Consider the following 13180-nt stretch of genomic DNA (forward strand, 5'->3'; position numbering starts at 1 on the left):
CAAGAAGTGGTGCCTTGGAAAAGTGGCTTCAATCATCAAAGATCCCCACCACCCAGGACATGCTCTCTTCTCATTGTAACCATCAGGAAGAAGCCTGAAGGCATACATCCAGTGATTCCCCTCTGCCATCTGATTTCTAAATGGATGTTTAACCCAAGAACAATACCTCACTACTTCTTTGTAAATATCTGTTTTTTGTACTTAATTGTATCTTAATTTAACTAAACTTCTACCAGCATTGTACTGCTACCACAGATTTTATGACAGATGCTCATGATATTAAACCTGATCCTAGTTCAGATTCTGTTGTGGGAAGTGTCAATAGCTGTGTTAGTCTCAACTCTAGAGACTCATGTTCAAAATCCAATCTGAAGCTTCCAATACTGATACTGAGCCATGACTTTACTGTCAGATGGGACATCTCACATCTCAAGCAAAGTGAAAAATCCTTTGGTGTCCTGATTCATCTGAAGAAATGCAGAAAAGTTACCTTGATCAACCTTGATCCCTCAACAAACATTAGTGGGGTTTTGCTGAGTGGAAATCAGCTATTATGTATCATACATCACAATAATGACAACACCAAAATAGCCTTCACTGGCTGCTAAAAGCTTTGAGACATCCTGAGGTTCTGAAAGTCATCCAAGTCATGTCTTTGATCTTAATTTTTAGATTGATTGTCTGAAATTTCACTTTCTCCTTCCCTAGGGCTTACTAAATGAACCAGACTTCAGTGCAGTGCTAACTCAGGTGCACAAGGTAGGTCAATCTGTTTTATTTTATCTCCTTTAACAAAAAGCAAATGTTCATCAAGAAATACCAGAAGAATAGACATTTCTTTCTTAGCAACACATCAACCCAATCTGATGCTTGCCACCTCACCTGAAACACAATTGCTTTCCATTTCTCTGCCTTTGACTAGAGCAGGGGTTGCCAACCTTGTTTATGCCATGGACTCCTGCCATTAGCTGAGGGGTCTGTACACCCCAGGTTGGGAATCCATAGTCTGGGGGGTTCACTACAGTTTATGAAAATTATACGGCTACACATCTCTAGTTTGCTGGTTTTAACTCCTTATTAACCAAGGCGTTTTGCAATGTAATCCTGTTTTACAACAGATGTTCATAAAGATTTGTTGCAAGAAATCCATCAGTTTGCAGCTATATTCTGTAAGGTGTATGGAATATTTGAGACAGGTGCTGTCAGATAGCATTCCTCTCAAAGTTTCCTTCTTTTTATTGTTTGTTTACTGGCAGGGCTTTGAGATGAAGACATTTGCAGGACCTGTATTTGCACAGTTCCGGAGAATGCTGGGGATGAGTGAGAGTGACTACCAGCAGTCTCTCAGCTCGGAGGGCTTCTACCTACAGTTCATCAGCAACTCCAAGAGCAAAGCCAACTTCTTCCTAACGTGAGTAAGATCGTCATGGGCAGAGTAGCAGCATTGACACCTTCAGTAACAAAAGACCCTGACTCCGCCTGGAGCGATGGTGTGCTGCCTTCTGAGGGTGACAGACACCTACACCATCCTTTCCCCTTATGCACAGCCCCCAGATCACCTACCCTTCATGATTATCATCCCCATGCATGCTATCCCCTTTCCATCTCATCTCCAACCCATTCCATCTTCTATATTACCCCTCTCCATCGCCATCTTCGCTCTTCACTCCCTTTTCCCTAAAGGCCCCCTTTTGGACACAGAGCCTGTCCTTTCTCCCCATCTCTCTTCCACAGGTTGGGATGGGACTGGGTTGGGGGGGAAACACTTAATTTGTTTTTATTTGACTCCCAGGAATGACAAGAAGATTTTCTTGAAAACACAGGAAAAGAGAGAGATAAAGTTCCTGCTGTCAAACCTTCGGTCCTACCTACAACACATGGAGAGGTACCCACACTCATTGCTGGTAAAGTTTCTAGGTAAGCAGAAGAAGTAAGATTTCAGGGCAAACAAATCTTATTTAATTAAAAGACCTCCCAGCAATTGCTCATTTGATTGAGGCAATGTGCAACTGAAAGATACAGACTTAATCTGCAGTCCAGCTCGTGCTATGTTCAAATCCTTTTTTATATCATGTACCAATGCCATTAGGCAAGGGGTCCGTGGACCCCAGGTTGGGAATCCCTGTGTTAGATCATCTCAGGCAAAGTAGAGCCTGTGGGAAATTAAATGAATCTGCTGTCCAGTTCTAACTGTAGCCTGCTGACCTTCACTGTTCTTTGCAACATAGATGATATAACAAAGTATGAAGCTTCTTAGACCAACTGGAATTTATGCTCCAAGAAAGCTTCCTCTCAATGATTTTCATTTTTCCTGAACCATACCTTTTTTTTTCACTTCTCTCCCTTTCAAGTATTGACATCTCAGTAAACCCAGTGAGTCCCTTTATTCAAGCCATGAATGGCATTGGCAAGTCCCACACTTACTGTCCATCCCTGTTACCTGTAAGAAGCTAATGAGGAAACTTCTCTTTGAACTGACATAAGCCACTTGTGGGAAACGGTAAGGACTTTCTGGATTTGAATAAAAGGGAATTTGCCACATTTCCAACATGAAATGGTGTGGTGGTGGAAGAGATGTGGGAAGTAGGGCTCAGTTTGTTGGAGGGGTGAGAGAAGGGGAGGAACATTGGTGTGGATTTGGGATGTGCTGCCAAAGAAACCATGGTCAGTTGTTGCAGTGCATCTTGTAGGTGATTTGAAATAAATATGATCTCAGTTTAAAAAAACTGCCAGATAATCATAAAAACCCAACTTGATTACTAACAACCCCTTGCAAAACAAAACACTGTCATCCTTATTTCAATTTTGCCTGTTTGTGATTCTGTTTTCCTTGATTCCCATAATTTGGAATTTGGAGCCAAGAAAATTACCTAGTCTGGCATCATCTGAGCTTCTTCCATCCAGATGGTGTAATCACTAGTTTGATGAAACTTATGTGGGTAAGACCATAATAAAAAGGAGCAGAATTAGGCCATTCAGCCCATTGAATATTCAATCATGGCTGGTTTTTCAACCCCTTTGTAGCACCTTTTACCCATAACCCCCAACCTATCAGTCTTAATACACCCATTGATTTGGCCTCCACCACCCTTTGTGGTAACAAATTCCACAGATTCACCAGCCGCTGGCTGAAGAAATACCTGTTCATTTCAGTTTTAAAGGAAGGTACCCTTATTCAGTCTGTGCCCTTAGATCCCAGACTCTTCATCTAATGGAAATATTCTCTCCATGTCCACTCTATCCCAGCCTTTCAGCATTCAGTAGGTTTCACTGAGATCCCTGCTCATCCTTATCATATGCTCCTCAGGTTCCAACCTGCAGTTCACGGACCCCCTGCTTAATGGTATTGCTCCATGACATAAAAAAGGTTGGGAACCCCTATATTATCATTGACTGGTATACCTTATTAGGCTTGGTTGCAGCTTATTTAGACAAAGTTAAAAATTATGAGGAAGGCTGCAAATATCCTAAAATTTGAGTTGAGCCACATATGTGAGACTTGTATTAGGACCTGTCCCAGGCCACAGTGACAGATTTAAAAATCTTTATACAAATATATGAATTCCTGATTTCTACAGACCATCTACCATTTATATATTTATTTATTTATTCTCCATGCCTCCATTCACTTCAGCTAATTTAAGACTGCTCCCTGGATCACAACTTTCACTAAGTCCGATTCACTCTGGATCTGCTGGCTCACAGCAAACCTTCATTATTAAAAATTCTCATCCCTTATTTTTAATCCATCCATGATTTTGATCAGCCTTTTCTCTTATGTGGTATGGCCCACAACAAACTGCAGTTGTACCTTGCAAGTTGGCTTTTGGATGCAAATCACTTCAACCCTTAGACATCTCTGTAGGAGTCCTTTGGGGCAGCGGCCAGATTTTAACCACCTTCATTTCTTCATCATTGGCCTTCTTTCCATCTCTGGTTCTGTTGTGAGGGTGCTTGCTGATAATTAGACCTTGTCTCCATTCCCATTCCTCAGAAAATGAAGCAGTCCTAGTCTACATGACATTTAATTAGATTACCATTTTTAAATCCCTCACAGTCAACATAAATTTAACTGACTCAGCTACCTAGATAGTATGGTTACACAATTAGATGCACTAAGTGGCTGGGCATGCTGTATGATTCCCTAAACTCTTTTACTAGCTAAGAAACAAAAGTGTTTTATTATATATGAGGGATTAGAATCTGGAATGCAGTGCAGGGTAGATGAGGGAGCCAAATTTAATCATGGTTTTTAAAAGGGAATTTGGTAAGTAAGGAGAAAAAAAGATATACAGGACTCTGGGGAGAGAGTTTTTGTTCATTTTTTTGTGCAGGGCGGGGCACTTGGGGGTTGATGATCGTGCTGCTTTTCTTTCTTGGCGCTGGAGAAAAAGAATTTCAAGTTGTATACTTTCATAATAAATGAACCTTTCAAACTTTGAGTTGGATTGTAGAACTGGTTTATTTAGAGCTGGTGTTCATGGACAGAATGGCCTCATTCTATGCTCTAAGTATTGTGTGATTATACCAACGATGTGATGGAATCCTTTCCATTCACTCGGAGGAACTCAACAATTACTTTTGAGGCTCAACATCATCCAAGATCAACTAGCTGCCACCTTCATCAGCCGCAACATTCAATCCTCCACATCAGCGTTTTCATTTTGTACCTTCTAAAAATTGCACTGCGTTGAGCACAAAGCATCTACAAACTTAATGCTTCTATCACCAAGAGAAAGAGCAGTAGATACATGGAAAATATCACTATCTGCCTTACAAAGATAACCCCGTTCACTGGATCAATACCCTGGAGCTCCCTACTCAACAACACTGTAAGGACTTTCAGCAGAAGGACTTAAGGGGAGTCGTCATCTCCTTCTCAAGGTCACTAAGGAACAGGCAGTAGATACTGGCCTGGCCAGCTACAGATTCATTCTGTTAATGAATAAGTAAAAAAATACTCAGAAAACATGCTGATAAGAGTAGTGGAAATACAAGTTGGACTGATGAACCTGTTTCCATGCTGCATTTTCTTTAATTTGCCAAAAATGGAGTGCTACTCCCAATTCTGCCAACAGTATCTATCCTCAAAGCTATTTTAGGCCTTGCCTCTGAAGTTGTCTCTACTTTACTTTGACATCTTGAATCACTTAGAGAGCCAGCATTCTCTTGCCAATTCCTTTTTTCACTTGGGAAAGTGGTGTCGAGTTGCTCTTCTGAACTGCTGCAGTTCTCTTGGTGAAGGTGTTCCCCTTGTTCTTTTGTGAGGGAGTTTCTTGATCATGAAGGACCAGCAATATATTATGAAGTCAAGAAAGAGTGCGCCTTGGAGGGGAATCTCCAGGGGCTTGTGTGCACTCAATGTTCTTGTTCCTTTTCTGGTAGATGTTTTGGATTTTGGGTTTACTATCAGAATTGCCAAGGAGAGTAACTTTGGTGCACTTTGTAAATGATACACACAGAGTTATTACGCATCAGTGATGATTGAATAAATGTTTAGGGGATGGTCAGGGAAATAATGAAGGGAGTTATTTGTCCTTAATTATGTTGAGCTTCTTGTTGGAGCTGCATTTGTGCAGGCAAATGGAGATTCATCCATCGCACTCCTGTCTTGTGTCGTAAGGAACCGGGATGTCAGGAGGTGAGCCACCAGCTACAGGGTAACCTGCCTCTACTTTGCTTTTGTAGCCATAATCAGAATCAGGTTTAATATCACTGGCATATGCCTGAAATTTATTGTCTATATATGGTATACATTTAGCTGGTTTGATTTTAAGTGCATGTTGAGCTCTCGGACGTTGATGATGGGGTCTCAGCAATGTCATTAGTTAGTACCAAGACTCAATTGTTGGAGGAGACATTTGCCGTGCTGTTTCATGAGTATTATCTGCTCCTTCTCAGCCTGTGCTTGAGTGTTACTGAGTTCTTGCTGTATGCTGGCATGGACAGCTTCATTGTGAAATCCTCAGTGGGTATCTCTCCAGCTGACCTTATAATGAAAGGAAAGTTTTTGATGAAGTGACTAAAGCTATCTGGGGTTGCAATGATTGATTTCCTTCAACAGATGGATGAGGAAGTGGAGGGATGGGTTAGTAAATTTACTGATGATAGAAAGGTTGGGCTGTTGTGGATTGTGTGGAGGGCTGTCAGAGGTTACAACGGGACATCGATTGGATGTAAAACTGGGCTGAGAAGTGGCAGATGGAGTTCAACCCAGATAAGTGTGAGGTGGTTCATTTTGGTAGGTCAAATATGATGGCAGAATATAGTATTAATGATAAGACTCTTGGCAGTGTGGAGGATCAAAGGGATCTTGGGGTCTGAGTCCATAGGACACTCAAAGCTGCTCCGCAGATTGACTGTGTGGTTAAGAAGGCATACTGTGCATTGGCCTTCATCAATTGTGGGATTCAGTTCAAGAGCTGACGGGTAATGTTACAGTTAAATAGGACCCTAGTCAGACCCCACTGTGCTCAGTTCTGGTTACCTCACTACAGGAAGGATGTGGAAACTATAGAAAGGGTGCAGAGGCGATTTACAAGGATGTTGCCTGGATTGGGCAGCATTCCTTACAAGAATAGGTTGAATTAACTTGGCCTTCTCTCATTGGAGCGACAGAGGATGAGAGGTGACCTGATAGAAATGTATCAGATGATGAGAGGCATTGATCGTGTGGATAATCAGAGGCTTTTTTCCCAGGGCTGAAATGGCTAACAAAAGAGGGCATAGTTTTAAGGTGTTAGGAAGTAGGTACAGAGGAGATGTCAGGGGTAAGTTTTTTTCGCAGAGAGTGGTGAGTATGTGGAATGGGCTGCTAGCAACGGTGATGGAGGCAGATACAATGAAGTCTTTTAAGAGACTCCTGGACAGGTACTTGGAGCTTAGAAAAATAGAGGGCTATGGGTAACCCTGGGTAATTTCTAAAGTAAGTACATGTTCGACACAGCATTGTGGCCAAAGGGCCTGTATTGTGCTGTAGGTTTTCTATGTTTCTAGAATCACCTTCCTGCATACAAAGAATGACTCCAACCAATGTTTTCCTCTTTGATATGCATCAACTTCAATTTTATCAATGTTTCTTAAAGGCCACACTGAGTTTAAATGTTTCACTTTAAAGGGCAGTGATCTCATCTCTTCTCGGGAATTCAGCTCTTTCTCCACATTTGGAAGCATGGTCAATGTCATCTTCTGTCACTTTGCTGATCCTTGAGGATACATTGATATCTGATAGTAGTTGGTTTGATTTATTTTTGTGAAGAGGGCAATTTTCCACATTATTGGTGGTGACTATATTGGAATGGCTTAGCAGAACTTCTCTTCCTCACTACTTCTTTCTCTCCTCTAAATGACTATTTGTTTACGACCACCATTTTGACCAAGTGTTTGATTATCTGCTACAGCATAATGTTTGGTGTCAATTTTTACTAAAAATATTCTTGTGAAGCATGCTAGGATATTTTTACTGTGTTAAGGGTGCTATATAAATGCAAGCTCTTGTTTTTTTACTCCTGAGATTCACTTCATTTCATTGTTACATACCTTGACACATAGCAACAGCTGAGGGAGAGTTATTTTTGGAGTTGCCCCATGAAGAGACAATTCCTGTTGCTTTGTACACATTTATTTACTTGTTCTCCAGTTAGTGTCATGGGATGCCTATTGTATTCCTAACAACTAACCAATACCCTTGGGAGATTGGTGTGTTGTTGCATCTTCTTTCTCAAGGGAGAATTCCAAATGGAAACTCTGATAATTTCTCTGTTACCATTTACAATGCCATTTGAGGCTGTGTATCGGGTTACTGTCTGGTAATTGCTCTCTGGTAGCCATTGTCCTGTATATATTAAACAACAACACACTGCACAATGAACCATTGTTGACAAACAGGTCCATAATATGCTGCTATGAACTGCAAACATTGCTAGGTTACTGTCACAGCCAATGACGTTCAGCAGCCAGTCCTCTCCCTCATCGTTTAATTCCTCAGCAATAAATCTGAATCAGCTTTATCATCACCGGCATGTGTTGTGAAATTTATTAACAGCAACAACTCAGGGTCACACTAACATGATCCTACCCCCACTTCCGTTTCCTTCTGCTTCACATTTGGGCCCACTGGGTAGAGCTTGGGGAGAGGAGCTGGGGAGGGCAGTGATGATGATTTTGGCTCCTCTTTGCAGCCTGATGTCATTCTGGGGGTGGGGGCTGATGGTAATGGTTTTACTTCCAATTGCCCACCTTTATCAGCTGTAAGGAAGGTGATGGTGTCCTTGTTCTAAGTCTTTTTTATGTTATGGACCTATACCATTAACCAAGGAGTCCATGGACTCCAGTTAGGGAACCTTGATCTAAGGCCAGTATTCTCGCTCAGAATAATGCTCAAATTACATTAAGCGATCTACCCATCCAATCTCTGCCTCTGTTCTTCTCTCGTAATAGTCTACTCCTAATTGCATGTGCCAACTGTCTGCCCTGTCCTCAAGACTTTTAAATGTTGTTATAGTTTCTGTTTAAGATACCCACTTTTGTTGTACAAGGTAGAGCCTCGCAACCCTTTATGTCAAACGTATTTCCTTTACTCTCCAACCATAATCGTCATTATATCTCAATCACTCTTTTGCAACATGAGCATTGAGGTAAATGGTTTCCTCCTGGTGTTCTGGTTTCCTCCCACATTCCAAAAAGTATGGCTTATTAAGTTAATTGGTCACATGAATATAACTGGGTGGCATGGGCCCATTTGGCTGGAAAGGCCTGTTGCTATGCTGCATCCCTAAATAAATAAAATTAAACTATTTTTTAAAAATCTGCAAATTCTACCAAGCCTGTCACCAAACCTCATTCCATTATTAACCATGGATGGATTTTTAGAGAACATAGTATGCTCAAACATAAATGATGACACTATTTAAACACAGACGCACTTCAAGGCTTTTGTCAATGATGACCCTCTTCAAGAACATTACTGGAGGAAGTGGCTGAAGCAGATACAATAACAACATTTAAAAGAGACTTGGAATAAAACATGGATAGGAACGCTTTAGAGGGAACAGGCTCTGGCTAATATTTAAAGAAATAATGCACATTTTCAGGGAAAAAGTTGCCTGAATGTACAAAGGAACAAAAGGAAAAGTGGTCAATCCATGGCTGACAGGAGACAAAGGCAGTATTAGTTCCAAGGAAGAGATTTATAAAAGCAACATGCACAAAATGCTGGAGGAACTCAGCAGACCAGGCAGCATCTATGGAAAAGAGTAAACAGTCGATGTTTTGGGCCAAGACTCTTCGGCAGGACTTCGAAAGGTCTCAGCCCAAAACGTCAACTGTACTCTTTTCCATAGATGATGCCTGGCTGGCCTGCTGAATTCCTCCAGCATTTTGTGTGTGTTGCCTGGATGTCCAGCAACTGCAGATTTTCTCTTGTTTGTGAAGAGACTTTTGAAGTTGAGGTGAAAGAGAATACAGATTGTGAAATCGGGAGCAACAAACAGTCTAATGGAGGAACTCAGCAGGTTGATCAGCATCTGTATGGGGGTTGTACAATTGTTGACATTTTAGATCAAAACTTTATATCAGCACTAAAAGTTGAGAGGGGAGATGGCCCATAGAAAGAGGAGCAGGGGAGTGGTGAGACAGAGGCTAGATCTGATTGATGGACTGGTGGGGGTGAGAAATGAATGAAGGCAGATCAAGCCAGTTAAGGGAGAGGCAGGGATGGAGTTGGAAAATGGAGGCAAGGGGAATGATAGATGGAGGTAGACACACAAAAAAAGAGTCAGATGAGAGTCAGGTCTTTGGAGGGAAAAGTGAAGATGGAGACAGCCGTTAGGGAGTTAAGAAGAAACACAAAGGCTACCAATGCTGGAATATAGTAAGTAAGGAAGATGATAATGGGAACATGAGGGGAAAACTGAAAATGGGACAAATCAGAAAATGATGGCATGGGTGAGTGCTGTTGAGTGAAATATGTGTTAATAAGTTGATGGAACTGAAAAAAGGGGGAGGGCAACAAGATTAGGGGGACAATGGAGAAGGAGAGAAGGTTGGGGGTGGTGTGTGGAGAAAAAGGCAGAGGTGAGGGTTACTTGAAATTGGAAATTTTTGGATTCTATAGTGCAGGATATAACACCATGAAAAGAATAATGGAATGAGGCATAATCCTTATGGACTTAGGTAAGGGGAAATCATTTCTGACTGAACTATTGAGTAATATGAAGATGTGACCAGTAGAATAGGTAACGAGGCACCAGTAGATGTATATTTGGACTTTCAGAAGGCTTCATGCAAGCTTTCACGCTGGGGTAAGTTAACATTGTTGGAGTTCAGGGGGTTGGGAGTAATTTACTAAGCTGGATGGTGAATTGTTTCTGGACAGGCAACAGAGTAGTAATGAAAGACTCTTCTCAAACTGTCAAGTTGATCATAGAGTTGTATAGCATAGAAACACACCCTTCTGCTCACTGACTTTGCAGGGTGTCATGCCTATCAATACTGATCCCACTTGCCTACATTAATTCCATATCCCTCTACGCCTGCTTATCCATGTACCTGTCAAGATACCTCTTCAATGCTTTTACTGTTCCTGCGCCACCGCCACCATCTCTGTCAGCTTGTTCCAGATACCAACCAATCTTTGTGTGAGAAATTTACCCCTCAGATTCCTTCAATCAATCTCTCTCCCTCTCCCCTCTCTCTCTCTTTCACTCTCTCTCTGTCCCTCTCATTCCTCCTCTATCTCTCTCCCCCACTCTCTCTCCCTTTCTCCCTCTCCACCCACACCCCTGCCTTAGACTTATGCCCTCTAATTTGAGACAGCCTTACCATGGGAAACAGAAACTGACTAGCTAACCCATCTATGCCTCTCATAGTTTAATAGACATCTATCATATCACTTCTTAGCCTTCTTCACTCCAGGGGAAACAATTCCATCCTATCCCTATAACTCAAGCCCTCCAATCCAGGCAATATTTTGAATGTTTTCCACACCCTGTCTAGCTCAATCATAATCTCTGTGTGGTGTCACATTAAATACTACAGGAGAGATGAGATTATTGCTTCAGCTGCACCTATTCACAACCCTAGTCAACAAGTTAACTGAAGGGCCTAAGTGAGACATTGCCAAGAACCCATTTGTAAATATTAACAGATTCCTGGGGACCACTGCAGACACTGGCACAATCCTTGGGGACCCTTGTAACACTCCCAGTGATTCTCTGTAAATTTTAACTTTCCCCAAGGAACCCTGTACATTCCTGGGGGCTGCCTATGTTTCCAACACATTCCCAGGGGATCACAGTAATATTGACACTCTCTTGGGAATCATCTGTGAACTTCAAAAGGTCTCAGGGATCTCCTAGTAAATGTAGACGCCATCCTATTAGGACACTACCAAATGAACAGTAGTTCTTCAGCTGGAGAAGGTAAAACAAAAGTTATGACAATTAGTAATACAGTTTGTATTACTTCCTTCACTTAATACAGTTTGTTGTATCTGTTATTAACTTTTGAGTCTTTGGTACCTGTGAACCTTGTTCGGATTAGTTATCTGAGGTTGGCTGATCTGAGTTACACATTCTGTTTTACTTGCAGGTGTGCACAGTATCAAGATACCAGAAGAGGGGAAGGTGAGCCATTGTCTCCGTCCACTAAGTGTCCACTTGGAAAGGGCTCAACCCAGACTGTCATTGTCAGGATAACGTGATGTCTGGAGTTTGCTGATAGCACTAAGCCTCCCTGTCCAGGTGTCTCAGAGCACGGTACAGAACCCTGCTTGCCCACTCTCAATCCAAATCGTTCTTCAGAACCACCTCCCCCTTTGTAACTAAATGCCTGTGCTGTCCTGGGGAGCACCTGTAAATGCCAACAAACTCAGGAACACTGTAAATACTGGCTTACAACCTTGAACCTCCACTCTCCAGGACCCACTGTCCATACTGACACATGTCCTAGGACAAACCCCCCCCCATACATACACATACATACATACATACATACATGTACACACTCACACTCTCACAGACACACACACACACACACACACACTCACTCACTCATTCGCAGGGACTTCAGATCAGAATCTACACAGATGCAGAAATGCTGTTGTGTGGTCCTGTCTCTCAAGCGAGATGTTAAAGCAATGAGAGAACGTTGGCGGCTGGAAGGTCGATTGTTTATTCCCCTCAGTAGATGCTCCCTGACTTGTTGAGTTCCTCCGGCATTTTGTGTGTGTTGTGGCAGTGAAGCTTGTTTGTCCTTGCAGGTGGGACCTAAGGATCCCAGGGTACTTCCCCCTCGAGTTCCCCTGATGAATTTACAACTCAAAAAACATTAGTAAACCCGGTCTTTATTCCATTGCTGTTTATGGAAATGTACTGTGCGTAAATTGATGCAGACTTCCCTACGTGACAACAATAGTGTGGTCTTGCAATCATTGCTGTGAATTGGCATGGAGATGTACAGTGACTGACAGGTACAGGACAAATCCAGCTTCTTCCTTCAGCCAACAGAAAGCTACCTCACCAGGTCAGTTGAACATAAGCATTGAGGTAGGTTAAGGACATAGGGTGATAAAAAAAAAGTTTGCCTGCAGCATACTGGGAAAGGGGAGATATATTGTAGATATAAGAGGGCACTGGTTAACCGGTTATATAAATAGGGACTAAAGAACACAGTTAAAATAGTTAAGACTAAAATTTTTTAGCTTGAAGATTTTAGCTCTTTGTGAAGGGGCTTTGAAGGGAAGATCAGGTAACCTCAAAATAATAAGTCTCAAGTTGAAGTGTGATCATTGGAAGAACGAGGAGATACAGGGGGAAGAATCTGAGGAAAGGTCTAATGTATATCAGAATCTAAAAATTAGAGATAATGATTAGTTTTATTCATCATATTATATTGAAACATGCAGTGAAGTGTGTCATCTGTGTCAACAGCCGACACTGTCCGAGGATGTGCTGCTGACAGCCCACAAGTGTTGCCACCCTTCCAGTGCCAATGGACGAGGAAGATGGAGCACCTGCAGGAAACCAGAACGTAGAAATTCCTTACAGACAGCGGTGGGAATTGAATCCTGATTACTGATAGCGCTAACCACTACACTGCTGTGACACCTCAATCTGTGACTGAGCGGTGTACCTCCTCAGATAACGGTGTAATTCCCACATCTAGTAGTGTGCCCTCAAAG

General features: G+C 42.0%; 1 protein-coding gene across 3 annotated transcripts in view; it reads left to right on the forward strand.

Moving 5' to 3' along the window:
• Positions 1 to 13180, forward strand: part of pip5kl1 (phosphatidylinositol-4-phosphate 5-kinase-like 1) — a 58127-nt gene that overhangs the window by 36376 nt on the left and 8571 nt on the right. For all 3 annotated transcript variants that reach the window (XM_059994073.1, XM_059994072.1, XM_059994074.1), the window contains 4 exons: positions 709 to 759; positions 1257 to 1411; positions 1793 to 1917; positions 11590 to 11624. In XM_059994073.1, coding sequence (XP_059850056.1) covers positions 709 to 759; positions 1257 to 1411; positions 1793 to 1917; positions 11590 to 11624 — 366 coding nt within the window. The remainder of the gene's footprint in view (positions 1 to 708; positions 760 to 1256; positions 1412 to 1792; positions 1918 to 11589; positions 11625 to 13180) is intronic.

The sequence above is a fragment of the Hypanus sabinus genome, chromosome 18, assembly GCF_030144855.1.
Source record: "Hypanus sabinus isolate sHypSab1 chromosome 18, sHypSab1.hap1, whole genome shotgun sequence".
Lineage (NCBI taxonomy): Eukaryota > Metazoa > Chordata > Chondrichthyes > Myliobatiformes > Dasyatidae > Hypanus > Hypanus sabinus.